Below are 25310 nucleotides of genomic sequence, written 5' to 3'. Positions count from 1 at the left end.
TGCCTTCGGCTCAGGGCAAGATCACAGGATCCGGGATTGAGTCCCATATTAGGCTCCCTGCAAGGAGCCTGCTTCTTCCTCTGCCTGTGTCTCTGCCTGTCTGTGTATCTCTTATGAATAAATAAATAAATTTCTAAAAAAATAAAATAAAATAAATAAAAAGAAAACAGAAAAGAAAAAAAAAACCTCATTTTATGAAGTTAGAACTTCCCTGATATGAATGGCAAAGATGGTTGAAAAAAGGAAATTACAGACCAATATCCCTCATTAATATAGATGAAAGAAAATGTAGTTGCAGTAATATTTAAAAAGAATTACGCACCACAACCAAGTGAAGTTAATTCCAACGATACAAGGCTGGTTCAATATCTGAAAATCAATCAGTGTAATCTGCCATACTATCAGGATAAAGAAGAAAAATCACACAACTGTATCAACAGATACAAAAAAAATTCACACTTCTTCAAAATAAAAATTAGCAAAGGAATAGAAGGGAACTTCAACTTGATAAAGAACATCTATAAAAAATCTACAGCTAATATTATACTTGGTGATGAAAGACTGAGAGTTTTCCCCCGAGATCAGAAATGAGGCAAAGATGTACATTCTCAGCACTCTTACTCAGCACAGTGCTAAAAGTTCTAGCCAAGACAATTAGGCATGAAAAGGAAATACAAGGCACACAGGTTAGAAAGGAAGAAACAATTGTTCCTCTTGTCAGATGACATGATTATCTACACAGAAAATCCTAAGGAATCTACTAAAAAAAAAGTCCTCGAATAAGTCAGCTCAGTAAGGCCACAGGATACAACATAAATACAAATATCAACTGTATTTCTAGATATTAGTAATGATACATTGACACTACAATTAAAAAGAAAAAGAATCTGGGTATAAACATTAACAAAGCATGTACAGAGCTTATAAACTAAAACTACAAAAAGCTGATGAAAGCAATCAAAACAGATCTAAATAAATGGAGAGGCATACTATGTTCATGGATTGAGAACAGAAGCAATGGAGTGAACATGCCAATTCTCTTAAACTGATCTGGAGGTTTAGCACCATTGTTACCAAAATGTCAGCAAGTTGTTTTGTAAACACAAACAAACCTTTTCTCAAATTTGTCTGGAAAGAGAAAGGCCCTACAACAGCCACAACAGTTCTGAAGCAGGAAAATGAAGCTCGGTAGCTATGGTAACAGAGAGTGAAAGTGGTTAAAGAAAAGACACAGACTATAGAAAATGATCGAGAATCCAGGAACACACCGGTGCAAGTCAGTCCAACTCATTTTTGACAAAAGTGAGAAAGTATTTCAGTAGAAGGAACACAGGGGATCCTGTGTTCACTCAGTGGTTGAGCATCTGCCTTTGGCCCAGGGCATGGTCCTGGCATCCCAGGATTGATTCCCACATCGGGCTCCCTGCATGGAGCCTGTTTCTCTCTCTGCCTATGTCTCTGCCTCTCTCTTCTCTGTGTCTCTCATGAATAAATAAATAAAATCTTACAAAACAAACAAACAAAAAAACCAGAAGGAACACAAACCTTCCAGGTGTTGGGCAACTGGACATCCATAAGCAAAAAACAAAAGCAAAAAACAACCTTGACCTAAACTTCAGGTTTTATACAGAAATTAACTCTAAAAGGATCATAGATTTAAATGTAAAATGGAAAACCAGAGAAATCATTTAAAAAATACATAAGAGGGATGCCTGGTTGGCTCAGAAGGTTAAGTGGCCAACTCTTGACTTTGGCTCAGGTCATAACCTCCAGGTTGTGAGATCCAGCCCTGCATTGGGCTCTGTGTTAGGTGTGGAGTCTGCTTAAGATGGTCTCTCCTTCTGCCTCTGCCCCTCCCCCAATCATTCTCTCTCTAAAATAAATAAATATAAATAAATCTTAAAAAAAAATACACAAGAGAAAATTTTTGGGATCTTCAGCTTCACTACAAAAGCACAATCCATAAAAGGGAAAAGCGACAAACTAGACATCATCAGAATTTAAAATTTTGTTCAGCAAAAGATGGTACTAGCCAAAGAATGGGAATAATACAAAGGTCTTCCAAATGAAGACTGGAAACAAGTGTGGGACACCCATGGCAGGGAGTCCTGGCCAGCAAGAAGGGATAAACCAGTGTTAAAACGCCTCCTGGGCTCAAACTCCAGAAAAATCACGTTGACTAAAAACTGCTGATTACAAAATGTTACATACTGTGATTCCACTGCAGAATATTCTTTCACTGAGGAATTATAGAAATGGGGCCCAGGATAGGTCTGCCAGGGGTTAAATGGGAACAGGATGCAGGGGAAGTAGGTGTGGCTCAGGAAGCTCCACCCCCCCTCCGGTGATGAGGTGCCCCTGTGCTATCGATGTGCTATCTTTGCAAGATGTTACACCAGGGGACCAGCTGCTAGGCATGAGGCACGGGTTTCCCTGTGAGTTGTTCCAACTGCATATGAATCTACGATGATCTCAAAACAAAAAGTATCATCAAAACTGGGGTCTCACAGCTATGGTAAGATGGAGGAAAAAGAGAACTTCTTAGGGCCACAGGGCATGGAGGGAAGACTGGCCACCAGGGTAATGACAACAGGCAGATGGCCTCAGCACTTCACTCTGAATTCCTCAAAAGTACTTTGCCCAGAACCCCAGGTCACTGAGGATTCCTTACTTAGGGAAATAAGTTTTTATCAATTGTTGTCAAGTTGTCCTTCAAACACAGGAGGATCAAAGAGAACTCGTCAAACTGCCCAGGAAGCAGAATCTGAGAGAATCCGGAGCCCAGTCAAAGGCACAGCGCAGAAGGTGGAGAGGGTGAGCTGACATGCAGAATGCTGTGTGGCCTTGGGGCGCCCACCAGCCCGGCAGGAGATCCAAACACCTGCACTAGAGATGAGCTTAGCGAAGCGGTGGTGAGACACATGGCAGGTGAGAATGGAGAGAAACGGAAATGACACAGAAGTGGCTCTTCCTGCTGGGTGACAGATGAATGACAGGACAATGCACTTCAGTACAATCAACAGTCAACTTTCCCCCAATCACATGCTGGGAAAAGTTGCACATCCCTGTTCCAATGAAGTCCTCAGCTCCAGAAAGGTGAAAGGCGCATTATTTTCCTACCTCCTACTGTTAGCATTCGGAGTCGTTCCTTGAACACTGCAAGGTCTGAGAGGCAGAGTGGGTGGCGTGGGTGAGCGCAGAAGGAAAAAGACAGCGAGAGTTAGTTAAACACCCAGACATCCCAACCCTGCACCGTCACCGCGGTCATGGGGGCGGGGGGCACAGACACTGCCACACAGACAGACACTGAAAGGGAACAGAGTGGGCTCAGGGGCTGACAGAGACTGGGGTTAGGGTGGGAGCTGCTCGGGAACAGCTGGAATGAGGGGAGCCTAAAGGAGGGACATGCTGTTTCCCGATACGAGAAAGACCACCTGGCTTCCCTGTCCTGAGGAAGGCACTGACACAGAGCTCCGCTGGGAAACCAACCCACCCCACTCCGCCCACTTCGGGTGAGAAAACCAGGGAACACAAAATGAAAAGGCCTAATTGCTAGCAGACCATCCTCAGAACCGGAGCAACGAACTACACCCTAAACCTCAGGTTCTGATGAGGTCTAAAGGACAGAGGTGGGTCCTTGGTCTCCCCTCAGTGACAGTGCAGAACTGGGAGGGAGCTTGGCTGCACAGAACCCCCGAGGGCTGCCCTTGGTCCTCCTGCTGCAAGCTTTTCAGGGCACTATACCATTCCTGGATGCTTTCCAGGCCATTGCTGAAAGCCAAGGTGTTCATTTGGACACATGCTAGCACCGTCCTTCCCCTGGCCCTGCTCTCCCAGGAATGTGAGCCCAGGGGCTGGGGCCGGGAGGTTCTTGGTGACGGGGCACACAAGGGTTGATAGCTGAGTGGTTGGGGCATGCTCACTGTCCCTGCAGCTGCTGCCTGCCCTGGGAGGGCAGAAGAAGGCAAGCACACACTGCCTCAGAGGTTGAGAGCAAGAGATCCGAGTCAGAGGAGGCAGGCCCCCTTGCTTGGGTAGGCAAGCCCTCCTCCTCACCCATGAGGACAGCAGCACCCAGCAAAGACTGTGGAGCCAGTGGCTCTTAGACAACATATCAACCAAGTTTGGCAGAGAAGTGTGGATGCTGTGCTCAAGGGCAAGAATAAAGAATCTTCCTGTTTTTCTTTCGAGCCTCAGAATGAAGACGGAGGACCATGTCCCGCCCCAAAAGGAATGCAAGCGTGCCCTATGTGTTAAAAAATCCACAGGCAACATGTGAAAGGTCTTGAAATGTTTACATCTGTTCACTCTGCGTACTGATTATGTGAAGCCTTTTTGTCTGTACTTCCTTGTAGTTTTAAAATGAAACATGAATAAAAGACATAGACTAAAGGTGAGTGAAAAGGACAGGGGTGTTCTGGCCGTCACCCCAGAAAGCACAGAGGGATCCCCACGGCCTGCATGTTACTCCCTGGTGAGTGCACGGCACTGCTACAGACATGAGGTGGCTGTGGTCCAGCCATGCTGCCCCCAGGTACACATGGGCATCCAGGAGGACCCCTGTGCATGGCATGCTGGCCTGGTCCCCAGCGCTTCACTCAGGTGTTTGGTGGCACTGCATATGGCAGCCCAGAGGTGTCAAGTGCACTGCTCTCTACTGCTCTGAAATTAAGAAAGTGGGCTAAAAACCAATTCTATTTTTAGCTATTTTCCCCAGCCATCCAGGGAGAAGTGGCCTGGTGACACACAGGGTCAGGGACGAGACTCCAGCCCCTGCCACGCTGGAATGAGCTAATCCACTGACGTGCTCAAAGTGTTGCCATGATTTTGGACTTCTGAGTTGGCTTTTTAATGACAGGCACGCCTTGCTTCGTCGTCCTTCACAGATATTGAGTTTTTGTTGGGTTTTTGTTTGTTTGTTTTTCTTACAAATTTTAGTGATTTACAAATTTGTGGCAACCCTGCATCCAGCACGCCCATCGGCCCCACTTCTCCACAGCATTTGCTCACTTACTGTCTCTGTGTTACATTTTGGTAATTCTTGCACTATTCTAAACTTTTCACTATTATCCTATGTGCTACAGTGGCCTGTGATGTGATGACCCTGACAGCTCAGGTGACTTCAGATGATGGTGTGCTTTAGCGTGAAGTATTTTTAATGAAGGTATGTGAAGTATTTTTTATTCAGACGCAGTTCTGCTACTGTACACTCCTCAGCCGCAGCACAGACCTCACCTGCATGCACCGGGAAACCAAAAAGCTCATGGGGCTCGCTTGATGGCCGCATGGGCTCTCCTGTGCTGCTCTGGCGCTGAGCCCGCAGGACCTCCAAAGTGGGCCTGGATTTAAGCTCAAGCTTGTTTCCTACAACTGGCTGCGTGCAAACACTGAGGGCAAACAGTAGAAGCATCAGTTTCCTCCCTGTGATCTACAGAATTTGTTCAAGTTCCCCTTTAATTACATTTAAATCTCACATTACAGTAAACCCCCACCACCTCTGTCTCCATGAGCAATCACACTGCGTATCTACCCAGGAGCACAGGCGCCGGCACTCTGACGTTGGAGTCTAATTCATGCGCTGAATTTGAAAGCAAGACACAGAACGCAGGTCAGTGGGACTTTGCTGCACATCCCAGACGAGTCAAGGGTGGCCCACTTGCCTCCCCACCTGAACAAAGCAAGTGCTGCATGTCCGCACAGGACACAGGTGTGCTTTCATCCAGTTTATCTGTAATGAAGACGGCAATGACCCTGACCCCATAGGACTCTGGATCTTTCCATCAACAGATGCACCCTGACCCTAACTTGGGGTCAACCAGAAAGGCCTCACTAGAAAACCCAATCCTGTCCATACCTCCTGAGGAAGTCAAGGTGGAATGTGTGCTCAGGCATCTTATGTCGAGCTCCCCACCCTCCTCCACAGGTGTGGGGTTGACGGTATAGCCTGGTACAGATGAAGATGCGTTTCTGGGCCCATCTGGAACCCAACACAACACACCCAGGGAAACGGTACCCTATTCCTAGTCATCATCCACCCAATTATGGACCTGCTGAGAGATTGTACTAACGTTAGCTTAAATGTAAAATCTTCATTAAAATAATCACACCTCAACAATGTTTTTTGTTCATGGGCAGTTATATTCCATGCACATGCCACATCTGCTGGTGATCCCAGCCACCCTGGCTGCCCAGGAGTGTCACACACCTGCCGACTCGGTGTGCAGTAAGAGCCTGCCTGGGAATCATCTTTCCCTGCCACTTTGGGGGCCAGGAGAATGTGTGCGACATTAGGGTAGGGACCCTGGGCCAGTAATTCCTAACCTTCTCAAAACTAGTCAAAAGTCAAGAGCTGAACAGAAATGATTTTATACAATCTACCTTATTTAAAAAACTGGGAGTGGACATAAGCCCACTGTAGACCAGCATTAGCACCCCTGGAAGACAGCCTGCTGCCTGTGCCCAAGGCTCACGTCCACGCACCGCTGTCCCTCCACTCACGTGCTTCTCCAGCAGCACAACATGCTCTCAGACTTACGGGGAGTGAGGATCTCCCAAGCCCGGTTTCCCCACATGAGGATAGAGAAATTGTGCTTGTATCCACAGGGAGAAGGGGAGGTCAGCACAGAGGGGGCATGAGAGGGACCTAGGCTCCATACGGAACATGCAGGCCACTCTGCTCTGGCCCCAGCTCCCGGGCTCCCTCACCACCACCAACTCTGGTGTGACCCTGTGCTGCTTGCTCCATCCCTCGGTTTCTGGATTTATCTCGTTACCAGAGAACATGGCAGCTTCGTATCTCTAAAGACTGTTAATGACTGCACTAACTCAGACCTTCATGGAGCTTAGGAAGCTCCAGGCACTGTTCTACGGAGTTTAATTCTGAAATAGCTTTACAGATGAGGAGATGCAGGCACACAGCTGGTCCTGGAAAGGGCCCAAGGTCCCACCTGGGAAGCCACCTCTGAGGCCAGGCCCGTGGCCCAGAGGAGGTGAGGGGTATGGAAACACCCAGAAGTGACCAGGCCCATGAGCAGCGGTCGGGTTGGACCAGCTATTTTCCCAAAGACTTGCATGCACCAGAGATGAGATACACTTCAAACTAATTTTCCAGCAAATTCACTATTTCCATTTCTTACATCTAAAAAAATAATTCATCACAACTATTTCAAATTCTCAGGATGAAAATGCACTTTCCTCTGCAAAGCAGGGGCTACTCCCTGACTTTCTCCTGGTGGTTCTGAAAGGCCCTGGGCCAGAAGGGGCAGCATCTCTGTCCCAAGTGAGCCGGGGGGGCTCTGAGGCCACCTCTGTGTGGCCCTCCTAGGGCATCATGTCCTCTGACCCTTTCACCCTTACTGTGGTGAGGCTGATCCCCAAAGAAGTACAAATCCTTGGGGACACTACTCTAGGAGGGGATGGAAGGGATCACGGTGGCCAGGAAAGCACTGGGAAGAATGATGGAGGCCCTGCCCCACTCCTGCCTCTGCCCTCAAGCAGCGCTGGGTTGGAGATGCTGGAGTGCCGCCAGGTGTCCCCCTCTAACAGACCAGCCGGGCTCTAAGCAACCTCTGCCGGTGCCTGTGGGCTGTGGCTCTGCCCTGCCCAGTCTCATGTGGGACAGAGCACAGCTTTGCACTCCCCTCCCCTGAAGTTCTCATGAAAGCTGAGAACCATGAAAAAACATCCATTTTAATACCAAGAAATTGGTGACCATGTATGCCACTGGGGTGATGCAGTTTTGGGTGGCAAAGAGCGACCCCTACCTCCTGTACTCTTTTCCCGTACGTACAATGCTTCACTGTGTATGGGAGCACTAGCCTTGGAGCCTTCTCCAGAGAGGCCCTAGGGCTACAGCTGTCCAGGTGGGGGCTCTGCCCTGCCTTCAACACATGGATGGGCCGCCGAGGGGCTGCAGGACAGCCAGGCACAGGTTGTGTGGGGCCTTGGTGCTGCTGGGGCTGTGTGGTAAGGACGAAAAGGGGAGGCAGCCCTGGACCACCCAGCAGTGTTTCTCCAGTGAACAGGGCAGCAAGACTGCTAGCTAACACTGGCCCTGGAGCAACGCCGTCTGAAACCTAGCCTTACCTGGCTTGAGCCTGACCACCCCTGCCACAGCCTAGCGATGCCAACCAGGTGCTGGGGCGTCCCTGAGTGTTAGAGACCATCACTGGAGGAGGCGAGGTCCATCCCCTCGCAAAGAACAGCATTAGGCAGGTAGGCAATTGTCAGTTTCATTAGCATGCATGGGGTGTCTGCTGGACACTTGGCCATCTCCAGATCAGTTATCTCAGCACAGGTTAGCGGCGCAGTGACTGAGAGCAGATTAACTTGAGAAAGCAGCTGTGGGGTGAGCCTGGCCGCGCCCCTGTGCTGCACGGCGGCAGTGGGGATGCGTGACAGCAACTGCCTGCATGCCACGTACCTCCCTGTGTGCTGGGATGCCTTCCAAAGTTTCCTTCCTCAGTGTGATCACCAGCGCTTACGAATTGACACCCAGTGCACAGCGCACTTTGGCCTTTTGCCTGTTAAAGGCAGGCCTTGTTGGGGCACAGGCCGCGCCGCACTGGGATTTGGGTACCAAGCCACCAGAGTGGATGCCTGGAATGTCATGTGACCCACCTACCCAGGGAGGTCACCTTTATATCTCGGCCACAAACCTTGTGTGCCCCCAGTTTTACTCTCCAATTTTGAGGCTTCGACAATTGAGCTCATACAGCCTGGCTGAAAGCTGGGATAAAAGTAACTTGCCCCAAACATGCTAAATTTCAAGTGATCATAACGAAGGAAACTTAAGAGCCTTTCCCTTCCATCTGAGGACATCCTGGCTGTCACAGCCGTGACACAGAGCAGCTAAGCAGCGCAGCGCTGGCCGCTCCCAGACCCTCACCAAGTTTGTCTGTGGATGAGATAATGTCAGCGGGCACGGACGAGTCCAGATCGGCGTCCAAAATCCCCAGGGGGTCCAGCTGCGCTACATGGTGCCCTCGTATCTACGAACGGGCCAGCGAGGGAGGGGACACACACAAAAGGACAGGAGAAAAAAAAGAGGGAAGGGGTAAAAAAAAGTAAAATTACATTAAATTAGCATTTACAGATTAATTCTCACCCACGTTTGAAGAAACAGTTACCGGAGCATCATCAAAATTTACACAACTAATTCCGAGAGGATCAAGTTTTGCAATGTGGTGACCCCTGACCTGGAAGCAATAACACAAGCAGTTGTTAAGCAGGACCCGCGGGCTGTGGGGGGGAAAAGTTACACTTGGTCAGACTTGAACCCAAAGTAACAAAATTAGTTAAAAAAAAAAAAGCCTTTGAATATTTTACTGTAAAAGCACTCTTGTGCTTATAAAAAGAGATGAGCTCAGGTCACAGTACACCAGGCAGCTCAAGAGGACCCAGTTCTGGGCATCCTCGCAGTTTCCCTGGATACATGAAGTGGGACATGCTGGAGGCTCACACCTGCGTGGGATCATGCAGCTTAGGACGTCAGCACCCCCAAGGAAGGGAGTGGCGGGGATGCCTCCCGTCCGCCGTGGGGGTGCAGGGGCTTCGGCATCTGACCTGAACTGCCTAAGAAGCAAAAGGAGGAAGTAAGTCCCTCCCAGCTTTAGGTGCTGGCTTTTACCCACAATTGTTTGTTAGCCGTTTGAGAAGGCACAGCTGCTGAGGGGGACCTGGGACTGCGTGGAGTTACTGAGGCTGCATGAGGTAGGCCACAGTCAGAAGCCACCCAATGCACCTCCTTCCTGCAGAAATGCCCCCTGAACAACGCTCCAGAACACATGGCCGTGTGGGTCACGGAGCTCGGAGTGTGTCTCCTCACCACGACCCACCACCCTGCCCTGTGCCACCTGCCCTGACCTGTGGCGTCTCCTGGAAATGTGTCCAGGAAAGAGAGAACTCTGTGTGATCCATGGGAGAGGAGGTGGCAGGGGGCCCCAGAAGTGGCCCCGCAGGCCTGATTGTTCCTCCTGCCCTCAGAGCTACTCTCAGAACAGGTTTTCGGGTCTGAATTCTGGGTTGTTCCCCAGCAGGCAGAGAAAGGTCGGGGGAGCCCCACTTGTCCTGTCCAGCAGCCCTCCGATGGTGTGAACTGCTAACTGGAACCCTCCTGGAGACCGCCCTGCCCTTCATCCGTCTCTCACACACATCCATGGGCCCTGCTTCCATCCTGAACTCTATGGGTTCATTTTCTCTTGTCATATCTGTGTGCTGGCGATTGAGAAGGGGGAGCGCCCTTCTGGTCACTGATCCCTCCTGGTGACCGGCAGCCCCCTTGACACCCCAGCAATGACTGTCTTTCCCTGCCCACAAATTTTTCTTGTCGACTTATGGAAAGACATAAGGAGCTCTTTGCAGGGCAGGTGCTACAGGTGGCAGAGAATGTGCTCAAGCAGGGTCAGAAAGTCTGGCAGATTTCATTTTTGTCTCCCCAGGCTCCTGGACAGGGAGGGTGTGCCCATGGTTGCTGGGGGTGCAGGTTATATGACATTTTAGTCGGGGCACCCTCTGTCACTGATGTACCGCCAGCTGGCCAGCACCACCTTACCTGGTAGGCTCTGATGAGAGACTGCACCGCCAGGTGATCCTCCACCAGCTTGTCCACGTTGGGCTGGGCTTCCACCAGGGGTTGTGCTCGGGCCATTGCAGACAGGGAGCCTGGGCTCAGGGGAAGTGGGCTCTGGTAGGCAGTGCCTGGGGGCGCTCCAGCATTGGTGTTTCGGAAAAAAATGTCCCATGACTAAAGACAAAGAAGGAACTTGTGTTACCCCATGGGTCACCTAGGATGTAGGACCCACTTTTAGCCCCAAAGAGCAGCATTCTTGGCAGGCAGGTCATGTCCTGGCTGTATCTGCCCACCAGCAGGCTGGCTGGGCCGATGGCCTGATTCCACCCCTAAAGGATGGGGCCCTGCTTCCATTATTCCCTTGGGATGCCTAAGACATAGAGGACGTGACACTGCCCTTCCATCAAACCCCCAAAGGCCCATGGTTGCACAGCTCTGCTGCATGACATGGCCTGCCAACTGCCTCCGTGGCAGAGTCCTTCCCACCCCATCTGGCCTGGGCCCAGTCGTCTGGAAGACCAGTGCTCCTGGCCCTGATGTGCAGATGTCCTGACAGGACCACCTAAGAGGGACTGAGCATTCCAAGGGTCTCTCCAGACCCAGAGGCTGGGCACAGTCCTGGAGGTGCCTTGTAAGGCATCCAAGACCCGTATCTGGAAGCTTGCCATGCTTCCTTAGTGACCCCTGGAGGTGGGTGTAGTCACAGACAGAACCAGGGCCTCTCAGCCCCGACATATGGGCGAGTCACCTAACTTTCTGTGCTCGGTCATCATAAGAGGACACACATCTATACTCCTCAAAGGTCTGTCGTAAAGATCAAAGCAAGTGGTTAAAGACACTTAGAATGTAACTGTAGGCAACAAGAATTTCCCCGGCAGGACTGCTGCCCCGATTTCCTCTGGGTGAACATGATCTCTTTTACTATGTCCTTCTGTTCTCGGGTGTTCTGTGCTTGGATGCTTAATTTGCAACTTACAGAAATGTCGTGAGCTATGATGGTTTATCATCTCATACATGGATAAGAGATTAAAAAAATTTCAGAGCTCAGAGAAATAAAGGCTTAATAAAATTCCTTTGGAAAAAAGAACACTATTGAAACTCAGCAAGTTCAGAGACATGAAAATGTTCTTTCCTCAGTTTCTGAGGTTCTTCTGTCAATAAGCTGATTTAGACTCCTGACAAATGTCGCTGGACTTCTGTGCTCGCCTTCTCAGGAGGAGCTATCAGACACTGTCCAAAGGAGCTGGGCTGGGGCTTGACAGGCATCGTGTGGGTTGTCCATGTGCAGACTGACGCCACGGCGCAGGTCCTCATGGTCCTCTGGCTTTCTCAGGCAGGCTGCATCCAGGGCTGTTCAGGACATAGCCGTACCTGAGTCCATGGCCCCCTGAATGACTGGTCATAAGCTCATCACCAGGGGAGGCCTGGAGCACTGCCTCATGTGGGGAGCACTGGCTTTTCCTTACCACTGCTTCTGATGAAGCTTTGCAGAATATTTAAATCATTCTACTATATGTACACAATTACTTTTGGATTCCAAAAAGGTAATAAAAAAAAATTCAAGCCCTTAGCAGGATGGCTGTCCAACGCCAAACTGTACACTTTATGTGATTTTATATGTCAACAATTTTAAGATATTTGTACTAATTAGTCCAGATATTACTGTTTTTGCCTTTCTGGCTAATTTGCAGTGTGCCAGCTGATGGGAGAGAGATGTGGGGCTCTCCCCTGGCACCTGCCTTAATGCCGCTGTGAACCCTCTCCTCCCACGAAAACTGACAGCAGAGTGGGGAGGGGGCCTCTCTGCAATCTGGGACTTAGGGGCCCGGGGCCAACCTCTCACTCCTCTCTGTCAAACTGGTGCTGCCGACACCCGGACAGGTGAGAGGCAGCATGTCCACCAGGGAAGGCAGCTGCCTTCATCTCTGGAGGGAAACAGGGGCCACCTGAGTATTGTCTCCCTAGGGAAGGTAAGGCTGCCTCCCTGCTCCCACCTGGTTGGTTCAGTAAAAGGACACAAGGAGCTGACCTGCTGGACGCTCCACATACTTCTGATCCGTGGGGCTTTCTAGCACATGTGAGCGAGCCCCTGCAGCTGGGGAGTGGCTCTGGACCAGGGTTCACCCTGGCTGCCACCCAGGCCTCCAGTGACCGAGGGCCTGGCCCAGAAGGAGCCCCTCCAAGGTAACAGTGAGGCAAGAGCCATAGCCTGCTGCCCTGAGTGCCAGTACAGCCAGGCCACAGGGACATGGTCAGTGGGCAGCCTAGACAGCATTGCTCAGCTGCCCACCCTGCCAAGGAAATGCAGAAAGGCCTCTCCAGCAGTGGACGCAGAGCACAGAGTCAGAAGACAAAGGCAGCAGGGGCTTTGTCCAGCCTGCCCTCCCCTCCGGGGAAGGGGGGCAATCGCTACTATCAGGCCTCCTCTCTCTGACCTTCTTTTGTGCTCAGAATAAAACTCCAGGTGATTTTCAATTGGCTGGGACAAATGCATGCATAGCGGCAAACCCTGCCAGCGCTGGAGGCAGTTGGAAGAAACTGGTTCACACCAGTCCTGCAAAGGGGGAGCTAGCAGGGAGGAACACACTGGAATGCAGTGTCCGCCCTTCCCGTCACTTGCCCCGGTGCCCGGCCAGGCTGGGCACCTGCCCTGAGGTGACCTGTCCTTACAGCAGCGGCGAGCCTCTTCCCCCCAGACACCCAGACCAGGAGACTCTCCCACGCAGTGATACAAAAGCCTGAGGACCTCTGCAAATGGGTGTCTGGGGTGGCACGGCTGCAGGCACTGGCACACCCACCATGCTAAAACTTAAAATGGGTGCATTTCAATATAAGTCAGACCTCAAAAAAGCTGATTAACAAAGTAGTCTCTGAAAGTGGACGTCATGTTGTAGTTGTAGGCTTCACCACCCCAAAGAGCTGCTCTCATCCCTCCAGTGGTTTCAGTTCCCTAAGGAGCCTTGCTTCCCTCTCTCCCCCGCCTTCTCTCCCTTGCTCTTCCCACCTTCTCCCTCTCTCCCCTGCCCCCAGTCCCCTGAACACGGAGAGGGCTTCCTGGCTGATGAGTGCAGCCCTCACTGGCACGCCCGTTGGCAGCAGGTTTTCTAGATCCACGTGCTTATCGCCTGTCACACTAAGTGCCAGCAGTCCCGACACACGAGGCTGCAGTGCCTGGTAGGGGAGCCCTTCCACTCTATGAGGAAGAAGCTTCCAGAAGAGGATGCCTGCCCCCAGCCACCTGCTCCTTGAGACTGGCGGTGTGAGGTCATTGTGTCATGGAGGGTGAGTGGCCCCGGGCTTCTTGTTGAGAAAAACCCTGTGTGCATGTGCACACCGCGTTAGGGTTCCTCTCCAAGCCACTCATTCCTTTTGTCTGGACACACTGATCCTATAGTGTGGTGACCCCTGACTCTGGCAGTAACTCTAGCGATAAAGCAGAAGTAAAAGGGAGGAAGCACAGGGACCGGCTAAGCGGGACTGATTTCACAGCACAGTCTAAGAGTGCATCTAGAACACCCACAACAAACCAGCAGAGCCGAGCCTGGCTGCCATCTGGGTGGCAGTCCTTGGGCCCAGAGGGTGGCCTTCTGTGTCAGCCCTGCTGCACAGCTACAGGCTCATCACCTCCTCCAAGGGCGACCGACACAAGGCACGCTGGAGCAGCCCCTGCCATGCAGCCACCAGACACACACGCTGAGGGTCGCCCCAGCCTCCAACCTGTCCACCTGCCTCTGGCGCACAAGTAACCCACAGAGGAAATTCTCTGTCCCCTTGCCCACCTTCAAGCCTACCCGTGGCCACTGATGGACACTCAGTCCTCTGTCTGCTGCGGGAGAGGGAGTGGTGGCCTAGAGCGAGGATGAAGGAAGGAGCTTGCCCACAGGAGGCCAGCATTTCTGCCTGGCAAGACTGGAGGGTTCCAGTGACGTTCTGCTTACGCAGGAACCATCTTCCCAAAGGCACATACAATGGGTGTGAGCAGTGCTCCATGACAGGTGAACAGGGCACTCAGAAGTTCAACCCCTTGGTTCGACGCCATCTGCTTTTGGGTTTGGGGACAAGTGCACAACCATGAAGGGCATCCCCTCTCACGAATGGCAGGAAAATGCGTGAGCGTGGGATGTCAGAGCAGACACAGGGCAGAGAAGATGGTACCCGGGGACTGGTGCCAAAAGGACAGTTGGTATAGGGAGCCCGGGACAGGAGCCATGCAGGAAGAGGGGACAGCCATCAGTAGACACGCGGGCCTGCCATCCCTGCCCCCCATGAGTGGGGCTAAGACCATCATTTACTGCTGATATGACCTCATCAGAACGTGGTAGACTTTGAGTGTAAATAAGTGCAATATTCTGGTAGAAATAAAACCAGAAATCTTATTTTCAATTTTAGGTAAATGAAAGCATTCCCCCATAACATACATATGAAGTGGAAGCTCTGTTCCTAAAGCCATTGCCCCCTTGCTCCCTCAACCTCCCAGACCTCCCGTAACCATGACGGGCTCTCCCCCCAGCCACCAGCCCTCTCTGCCCTAAGCAGAGGAAGCCATATGATGGCCGCACACGTCCCCTTTCCTCTGCAACATCCTAAGGAAGTTACTCTGGGCTCTGCACACAGTAGGTGCTCAACACACCTGAGCTAAATTCAGACAGCTGGGACTCCCTCACATGGAAACAGCCTGACAAGTTAGCTGTGGTGTCAGGTGGGGGGGGGGGGGGTGGTCAGCTGCTGACACCTGTGGCCTCCAGAATCTAGAGGCTCCACCTCACCTGGGAAAGGTGCTGACGCTGGTAAGATGGGGCCACTCACCAGGGCACATGGGTGTGAGCTGGTCAGTGAGCAGGTCAGTAAGGCAAGTGGACTCTGCCTTCAGTTATTTATTGTCAACAGATCACAGGCGCTTTGGGGCCAAGTTCCTGGCTGCAATGCTTCCATCAGAGACCGTTGGTGCGCTCCAGCTTCGGAGGGGTGGTGCGTTCACCTGCCGGGAAGGCCCCTGCAGTGTGTCTGACAGGGCAGCCAGCGTGAGCTAGGGCGTAAGGGCTGCACACACAGCGAGCCCAGTCCACCGTGGTGGTGAGGCCCAGGGAAGCTGCTTCAGCTCTGTGTGTGCCAGACCCTCACCTGCAAGTGGGATGGAGATGCCCCTGTACTTGCACACCTTCTTACACTTTGAAAAGCAGCCACAGGACACTTGGATTTCTTCCAGAAGCTGGGGATCAACACTCAATCCCGGGGTTACTGATGGTGACTCTAGCCACCCAATCCCATGCCTCTGGGCTGACACCATTTCCTCCTGCCCAAAGGCCCCTCCAGATGCTGCTCCACCTGGGCCCTGCCCACTTGCTCCACACACCTTGGTCCAGCACACCTTGTCACCCAATGCCACCACCGCTCTCTGCTGGCGCCCTGCCAAGCACCCTGACCTAAAACCAGCTGGGGGAGTGGGTGAGGCAGCCTCTGTAATGGACCAACCCAGGGCTGATGAACTACTGACCCTGGGTCTGGGTTGGATCCCAGCACCCTGACAAACAAGCGTGTTGTTTAAGTCCCCGTATTAGCAATGTTTCTTAACTGCTGCCAATGTGAAAGTCGGGGCAACAAGTGACTAGCTGCCATCCTGAAACGCAGTGGCTGATTCAGGCTAATTCAGCCAACCTGATGGATGGGCAGTGGCTCCTCAGGCTGCGGGTGGCCACCAGGTGCTGCTGTGGGGCTCCTGTCCTCCTCATCCCACTCCCCGCACACAGGCTCTTCTGCCGTGGAAGGCATGCTGGCAGCTCTGCACTGTCTCCTCAGCAGCCAGGTTACTGTGCACAGCAGCCCAGCCACCGCATGTTGCTGTGTGTCCCGTGTCCCCGCTGGGCATGAAAAAGCTGCGCGGACAGCCCCCACACCCGCCTGATGTGCCCTATTCATGCCACCTGCTGGCTGCCAGCCTTCCCTGAAGACACTGATGTGCCTGCCCCAAGGTGCCGCCATGAGGCTCTGGGGGGCAGGGGCAGGCAGTGCACTGGGGTCTGGGCCTGCCTGACCAGTCACCCGGGAACCGTTTACACTGGAAATGGCTAAAATTGGGGGTTCCTGCTGGGGTATCCCTCAGTCACAGAAACCAAGGGAACTTAAGCTCAGTCTGAGTGATGCAGCTGCACTCAAAGCACAGCACAGGTGAGGGCATGTCTGCAGACGACCTCTGCTAACTTCTCCCTGTAAGAGCGTGCAAGCAAAATATCAGCAGCCCCCCGCCCACGAGCAAAGGAATGCTGCCTCAGCTCTCCCCATGGAGTCCACAGTGACCGCCACTCCTAGGTAGGGCCCAAGACCAAGGTTGGCAGCCCAGTCCCTGGCCTGCAGCACAGCCCTTGCAGGTTCCAAGAGTGTCCGAGTCTGGGAGTCACAATCACTTAAAGGAGGGGCCTCCTTTCCAAGCCCTGAGGGTGGCGGAACCAGAACCAAGAGCCCCCAGACCTTCAGACCACTCATCACTCAGGCCCGAAAGGTGGCGGGCCAGCCTGCACTCACAAGGACACTGGGCCAGCACCTCCCCCAGCAGCCCCTGGCCACCGTGCTCCCACAGGACAGTCCTGGTACTCTTCCGACATGCTCATCTTATCTCCTTTTATCTCCCTACCCAAACTGTGCAAGGGAAGACCCCAGAAGGTACTCCGCCTATTTGGCTGACTTCATAAGCAAAGTCACTGTGGCTGAGGTGCCTTCTGAGGTCGGGAGCCGAGTGTCATCAAGGGCCAATGTCACTGCTGCTCAACATCACAGAAATCCCACAAGGCACCCCACAGACCTACAACCTAGGTGTGTCTCTCCCCTGAGGCAGGCACAGGGTCTCCAAGCACAGCCAGGGCACTTTCAAAACTGCAGGGTGAAAAGGCATGTGCCACGATGAATTGGGGACCGTTTGTTTTTTGCTCTACCTATCTGGTTCCCTTACATAAAACGACAGGATTGTGTCTCAGAGGCACTGAAGGAAGACACAGAGCTGCCCTGGCCAGGAGGGTGGCACAGCCAAGCTCCTGGAGGAGGGACTGAATGTGGAATGACCCATGGATGGCATAAAAAAATGGGTGTGTTGAAGGAGAGGTGGAAGACAGTATTTAAGAACTGGGCTGAGGCCACTGTGAAGGCCTGGCATGGGAAGTGAGCTCTGAGGCTGGAGGATGGCAGAGACAGCCCTCCCTCCAACTCCTGGGTCCTCCCCAGCGGGGCTGCCGCCACGCTCAGCCCGCGGGTGGGTGCGTGCCTCTGCGCACACATGAGGCCCAGCAGTGCCCAACGCCCATCTATCCTAAACACCGGCGGGGCAATCTGGCTTTGACTCTAAGTGTTTCTAAGATGTAAATGAAAATGAGACGCCGCCACCTGATTTGTTCCCAACACGGCCTAAGGAGACCCTACGGAGGGAGGCTTCTTGTGTTGACACCACAGCCAGCAGCTGAGGGTCCCTATGGGGGTCCAGCGCTGAGCTATGCCTGACAAGATGTTTAAGATGGCAGGTGATGATGGGGAGGGGACACCTGCAGTGGCCAACCTGGGCGCCAGGAGCCAGAGGGGCTTGCAGCTCTGAACTGCTCAATTACTTTACCACAAATAATTTTCACCATCTCAAACATTTAAAAAGATAGAAGTGGTCTTTAAAAACAAGGATCTATGCCTTACGGTAACCACAGCTGGCAGAGGATGAGAAGTAGATGGTACAGAGTCACTTTGTTACCTTCATCAGGTGCGGTGAAGGAAACCTTCCCGTTCATCAGAGTTGTACCGAAATGACGCACACTTGGATTGGTTTGAAATATTCCTCTGGGCCCTCACCCTGAAAAAACTACCAAGCAAAAAAGAGTGGGGCAGGAAGAGGTTTTTGAGAACTGGCAAGCTGCAGAGTGCTGTGGAGGTTGGATGTGGGTCTCCTCACAGAGGCTCACTGTAGACCCTCCTCTCTACTCTATGTTTGAAAATATCATAAAAAGTAATTGGAAAGCTGAGCGCAGCAGGGCAGGGCAGAGAGACGCTAAATTTTGTTCTGTTTCTGCCGGATGTGAACAAGTTCTATGCCGGTGGTGGAGAGAAGGGACAGGACCAGCACTAGGGGCCAGGAGCCCATACCACACACCCACACCCACCTGGGGGATCAAAACACCAATTGATCTCAATCTCTAAAGCTAGTTTTTCATTTCTGCTTGAACTATGTGTTCTAAAACATGACCACAAAGGAAGCATTCTTAATAAAGTCAATTATTTTGAAGGACTTCCCTGAGTCCCAGATACCTCTGAAATCTGACACAAGCTCTGGATTGTGTCTCTGAAAAAACACGGACATGTCAGGTATGAGGCCTATCCCAATTTGGAGAGGCAGTTGATTCCCCGTGGCTGGGACTGCGGACGAGGGGCACGCCCACTGATTTATGTCACCCCGCCCCTCTGTAGAAGATGCGATGTCCCCTGGAGAATCCCAGTAACAGACACAAGGCACGTAAAATCTGTCCCAAAGATGTCAACTGTCGTGGATTCCCATATTAAACCAGCAAGTCGCTCTGTGAGATCCTGCACATCTGCTTGGTAGCATCCCTGTGGGGTGTTCGGACAGACCAGCGGAACCCATGGACCAGTCCCCACCCTGGATTCCTCCCTGGCCTGCGGTACCTGGCCTGTCAGTGGACCTGTCACTGTGCTGTCCTCCCCAGGAGTGGGAATGAAGTCAGACGACCCTCCCCTATGGTCCACAGTACATGCACTGCGTCTTGGATTCTCCTCCAAAGAAGAGTAACGATACTAATATGAATGCTAATAATAACAGTACTAAACCCAGCGAATAGGAAAAAAAACCTTTTCAAGGAAATCGGCCCCATTTATGTACCACGGTTTACGATCAGGTCCCCATAAAAGCCTCCTTGTAAAGTTTCTGGCAGGAGCCATGGTGACAGTGTTAGCCCCTTTTCTGAGTTCTGCACCAGAGTCACAGGGCGCTTCCCCACTGCCACCCTCTGGCACAGACGCTCCTGGCACTGTGTGTACAAGGTGTGGTTGTAACTTCAGATGTGGTTGGTTCCACAAAGAGGTCATGTTTGGGGAGAGGAAGGCCAAGGGATAGGCCTGGGCATAAGAGGACAGCGTGAACCCACAGCCTCTGGCTAGCTTTATTTCAGAGTGCCCAGCACAGCGCCTGTCTTCAGAGCTTCTGATGGCCAGCATCTAGGCAGGGCCACTTGCAGGATGCCTCTGGTCAGGGAAAGATCTACTCTCACAGGAAACCAGGTCTCACCTGCTCAGAGAGCCATGTGGCCCTCAGGTTGCCAAGGGAATGGGGAAGCACCCAGCTGCATATCCTCCTCTGCCAAGCAATGAGGCTCAGATCAGGACAAAACAGGGCCAGTGGCTCTGGCAGTCACACAAACGTATCCAACCTTAAGTGTCACGCACCTCACACGTACGGTCTCAGGCAAGCCTCCCACGGTCTGCAAACGGGGTACACATTGCAACTTGGGGACCCACCCTCCAGTTCCTGCAAGGAGGCCGGGAACCAGGAACAACCATCAAAACCCATAAATATCACTGGCCAGAATTCTATGAAGAAGTTCGGCCATCACTGGGCATGCCCTGTATCAAGCAAACATGTGTACACAGGGATTCTCGACGGGTTGCCTTACAGGTGACAGAGATGAGTTACAGAGAAGCCTGCGCAGGATTCATTTTCAAACACAGGAGATAAAACATGAGCATACTGCTTGAAAATGCCAATTACACAGCATTTGCATGCGATCATTATAAGGCCTTCTCAGGATGAGAGGATGGAGTGTTGGAGGAGCAGCCTGCAGGGTTGTGGCTTCTGTTTCCTTCCCGTCTTGGGCGTCTGTACCTCATGGCATCCTTGGGGGGGTGGGCTGGCAGTGGTGCCCAAGCCTCTTCAGGGTGCCCGACCCCTGCAGGTCAAACAGGCCTTCTGTTCCAGGGTAAGGGTTTCAAGTGTGCAGCATGTCCAATAAGAGGGGAGTGCTCCTCCACAGAGGCGGTCACTGTTGGGCCTGGCTGACAGCCAAGCTGCCTGCTGATGCAAAGGACTCTGCCAGGTGGGGTTTTCGCCGCCTGTCGGCCGGCCCGCCTTCCAGAAGGTTCCTCAGGACACACGTACTTACCTGGACGGCCAGCCAACACCAGGCCAAGACTCCAAACACATGAAGACATCCCCTCCTGGGAGCCTTACCTTGTGTACACTTTTGGGGTTTTCCAACCAAGCATAGTACATTTCTTCCACATAGTTGGAACTAGTCCCGCTGAGGAAGGGCTCAGCAGCAACGGGGGAGGTAAAGCAGCGAATCTGCCCCAACGTCCTAGCTGCTGCTGGTCTGTTTTGTGAAAATGTCTTCACAGTCTGGGAGGCCGTCAACGGCCTCAACTTAGCAGCACAAGTCCTTAAGTGAAACATTCTTGTCCTGACGTCTCTCACGACTGTCTGCACAAAAAAGAAGAAAAGTTAGCAAGGGCATTCTATCAGACGGGGAAAATCCATGCAGACCGAGGCTGGCGGAGATGCTTGTGGCTGTGAGCACGGGCGGAGAGCAAAACAGCGTGTGCAGGTCACCCCAAACCCGTCTTCTACGTTCGGGGCCCATGCTCGAGGACACAGCTTCCACCTCACTGGAGGAATGTGATGCCAATGAGAAGCATGGGACACTTCAAGTCTGCATGAGTACGCACAGGGATAGAAAAGGCAATAGGGGTAATTTAGTGCGAAAGACATTTCTAACCTATCCTGAAACTACTGCGCACCTACTAGACTCATGGTGTTCTGGAACCTAGAGAAACTGCTAAGTATCTTGTTCACGCTCAAAGAATTTATCATCATGCAGAAGAGAAAACAAATATATAAACAACACTGCGGAGAAAGTACTGACTACCGGAGAAGCACCAAAGTGCCAAGGAAACCTCTGGAAGGAGAGCACTGGGAAGGCTGAGGTGTTCAGGCCTCGAGGAAGGATCTAGCCGTGGTGGGAGGAGGCAACCTAAGCCGAAGAATCAGAAGGAATCACAGGTAGGGGGGAAGCTCAAAGGAGCCCAGAGGAAGAGTGAGGAGCGAGGTGGAGAGTCCAGAGAGTGTGGGCAGCCAGGCTCCGACACCACCGCACGCGTGGCCACACTTCACAAGCCCCGTGGAGTTCAGGGGGGCCTGCGGAGCGGGGAGGTGCTCGAACCAAGGCTCCGAAGGCAAGTCCACGCACAGGTCGTGACAGGAATGTCTACTTGCCCCGCAATACACTGGGACTCCGCATGAACCCTGAAAACCTGCAGGAGGAGGGTGCCGGCCCTTCTGTTTGCAGACCGCTTTCCTGGCTGGAGATCCTTTCTTGAGAGAAAGTCCCTAAGGTTGGCAGGGCCAGGAGGCAAAGCCCAGCTTCCAGTTCTGGAGAGGAAGGGAGAGGCCAGGGCAAGAAGGAAGGGAATGCGCAGGGGGAGGGGCACTCATTTGCTTCTGAGCTGAGTGGACCTTGTGCCCGATAGTCATAATTTTACTAAATATAACACATACCTCTATCAAACACAGCCGAGTTATAAAAGCAGCAGCTGCGGCCACCAGACCATGCAAGAGTTCAGACTGCTCCCAGAGTATCTAGAACCACTTCCAGCCATGTGTGCCCGTGGGCAGGGCCCATGTCCAGAGTGATACGGACACTGCACTGCTCCCCTTCCCTGAGAATCCTGGCTGCCCAGGGACCCCAGGAGGGGTGCAGGGCTTACACCACAGCCCTCTGCCCCGAGCTGCCGTGTGCGCTGGCCTAACGCCTTGCTCACGCTTGTGCCTCAAAGCAGGCACCCTGGCTGGAATCACACCCACCTCCACATCTACCTGAAGGAGATCTAAGCCTTGAAACGTGCTGAGAATTCCCCCAAAGTAACTGTTGTATAAACTACCCGGTGTACAGGTTGTTGTTGTTGTTGTTGTTTTTCTTTTAAGATTTTATTTATCTATTCATGAGAGACACACAGAGAGAGAGGCACAGACACAGGCAGAGGGAGAAGCAGGCTCCCTGCAGGGAGCCCAACGCGGGACTCGGTCCCTGGTCTCCGGGATCAGGCCCCAGGCCGAAGGCAGTGCTAAACTGCTGAGCCACCCGGCTGCCCCTCTGTGTACTGTTTACAGGAACTGTTCCTTTTGGCCCGGATATGCCAAGAATACACACACAAGGTCTCGGACACAGGGCATGGCGCCTGCCTGCCCTGCTGCTTGGAAAAGACAGGCCAACAAAAGGAAAAAGCAGAGCAGGTGCTCTGAAAACCAACTAAACAATAAATGAAAAATTGCCCCATACAGGGTCAAGACAGGCAGGCTGCAAGTCTCAAATGTGGCCACAGAAGGCGATCTCAGCCTGTGCCATTTCCACCTTGGAGTCATGGCCACCTGCCCTGTCCCTCCCCAGGCGTCTCTCCACTGCGCGGCTGCAAACACCACCACCATCACTTTAATATGGAGGCACAGAGGAAACCACCTGTGCCTCCCTCCAGCGTCACCTTCATCTGGGCCTCCTGAGCCACGCCACGGTCTCTGCATTGGGCTCTCCTCCCAGAACACCGTAGTTTCACCTCCACTAACTGTCATTATTCAGCAGCTGTGATGCCCAGTGACACAGGTACCACACTGACAACCACAAAACTGCTCATTTCTTCTGTTCTGCCAAAAGCGGTCCTTCCAACATGACACTGCAAATGACCCATGTTATCTAGCTGCTGTGCAATCACTGAGTGTGACACACAGCTTAGGGCTGCCCAGATGGTCACCAGGATAGATGGCAACTGTCAAACTTCCCTTTAGATGACTCGTCAGAAAGACTGCTCATCAGCAGGCGGCTCCACCCCAGGATGTTCATGCTCTGACAGCTCCGAGCAGACACTAGGTTTACCATTCCAGATGTGGAAGAACCAGATTCCGTTCTTCCAATTCCAGAGTCACTGTGAGAATAGTGCATCGTTTGGGACAGTTAATTGTTCACTTTCATGAAAACTCTGGGTTATCCCAAAAGTCCAAGTGTTCTGACTCTGTTTTGGATGAATATTTCCATTTGACAAAGGTGCCAGAAAGTACACTTTTCAACAGATGGTGTTGGGACAAACACAGTACACAGATAAGAGCATGAAACTGAACCCCTATCTCAAACCATCTAGAAAGTTAACTCAAAATGGAACAGAGACCTAAATGCAAGAGCTAAAAAAACTGTAATACTCATAACTTTTATACCTCCTGAGTTACAATGTTGTAAATCTTTGTCGTCCTGACTTAGCGAAGAGTACCAGAAGTACAAACAAATGAACAAATGGGAACTTCCAAAATAAAAACCTTTGTGCATCATCACAGACACCATCAAGAAAAACACAAACAGGGCAGCCCCGGTGGTGCAGCAGTTTAGCACCGCCTGCAGCCCAGGGAGTGATCCTGGAGACCCAGGATCGAGTCCCACGTCGGGCTCCTTGCATGGAGCCTGCTTCTCCCTCTGCCTGTGTCTTTGCCTCTCTCTCTAGCTGTGTCTCTATGAATAAATAAATAAAATCTTTAAAAAAAAAAAAAAAAACACAAACACCGAATAGGAAAAACATTCACAAATCACATGATTGAATACACTTAAAAACTGTCTTCTAAGTCAACAGTAAAGAGAAAAATAACCAAATCAAATAACCACCATAGGACATGAGTAGACGTTTTTCCCAAGAATATACTCAAATGGCCAACAAACATGTTAAAAGGCGTTCAAAATCATTATTAATTCCGGAACTTCAAATCAAAATGGTAAGACACCACTTGATGCCCACGAGACTAGACATGATCAAAGAGAAAACAGGTGCTGTGGAGGCCGTAGAGAAACCAGAGCCCTCGCGTACTGCTGGTCGGAATGCAAGCTGGTGTGGCCGCCGGGGAACATGGGGTTAAACACAGAGCTGCCATATGACTCAGCAATTCCACTCCTAGGTACATGACCAAGAGAAACGACAACCTATGTCTATGTAAACCTTTGTATGTAAATGTTCACAGTAGCATTTTCCATCACTGCCAAAACATGGCAACAGCCCAGATGTCCTTCAACTGATGGAAGGTGTACGGAAGGTGCTATAATAGCCATACAATGTGACGGTCGTTGATAATAAAAAAGGATGCAATATGGACGCGTGCCGTGACACAGATGAACCTTCAGAGTGTTAAGTGAAGAATGCCATCCACAAAAAACAACAGGTTATATGATTACACTCAAATAAAATGTTCAGAACAGGTCAATCTCTACAGAGCCTACTGGTAGCTGTGAGGGGCTGGGAGCAGAGAGGAGAGGACTCATGTCTATGAATGGGTGTGGATTTTCTTTGGAGGAGGATGGAGATGCCCTACAACCAGATTATGATGACTGCTGCACAACCCTCTAGTCTACTGGGGAAACACCCAATTGTGAAATTTAAGTGGGTGAATTGTATCATATGTGAATTGTATCAAAGAAGTTGTTTAAAAATAAAGTCTCAGAAAAAATAAAAGTGAATCTATTTGCATCAGTAAAGTACACAAATGACACTATTTGTAACCTGTTAATTTCATGTAGATACAGGTATAGATCCGTACATTTGAGAAAAAGTACATTTAAGGTAAGCAGAAACCAAGGCAAAATTTGTTATTAAGGATTTGGTATAAAAAAAAAAAAGGATTTGGTATACTGCCCTTAGGAAACTATATGCTGACATAAAATGAGACTTTATCTGTGCCTGG

General features: G+C 51.5%; 1 protein-coding gene across 4 annotated transcripts in view; it reads right to left on the bottom strand.

Annotated features, from left to right (window-relative positions):
• OGDH (oxoglutarate dehydrogenase) overlaps positions 1 to 25310 on the bottom strand; it is a 69191-nt gene that overhangs the window by 33175 nt on the left and 10706 nt on the right. The window contains exons 2-5 of one of the 4 annotated variants that reach the window (XM_025433692.3): positions 20778 to 21026; positions 10553 to 10744; positions 9107 to 9197; positions 3121 to 3165 (exon numbers count right to left, since the gene is read on the bottom strand). In XM_025433692.3, coding sequence (XP_025289477.1) covers positions 3121 to 3165; positions 9107 to 9197; positions 10553 to 10744; positions 20778 to 20999 — 550 coding nt within the window. In that variant the 5' untranslated portion in view covers positions 21000 to 21026. Of the gene's footprint in view, positions 1 to 3120; positions 3166 to 8887; positions 8991 to 9106; positions 9198 to 10552; positions 10745 to 20777; positions 21027 to 25310 lie in introns of all 4 variants that reach the window. The other 3 variants (XM_025433690.3, XM_025433704.3, XM_025433699.3) reach the window with 3 other exon arrangements.

The sequence above is a fragment of the Canis lupus genome, chromosome 16 (assembly GCF_003254725.2).
Source record: "Canis lupus dingo isolate Sandy chromosome 16, ASM325472v2, whole genome shotgun sequence".
In the NCBI taxonomy this organism is placed as follows: domain Eukaryota; kingdom Metazoa; phylum Chordata; class Mammalia; order Carnivora; family Canidae; genus Canis; species Canis lupus.
The sequence above is the reverse complement of the archived record's forward strand: the minus strand, read 5'-3'. Positions and strand labels throughout refer to the sequence as shown.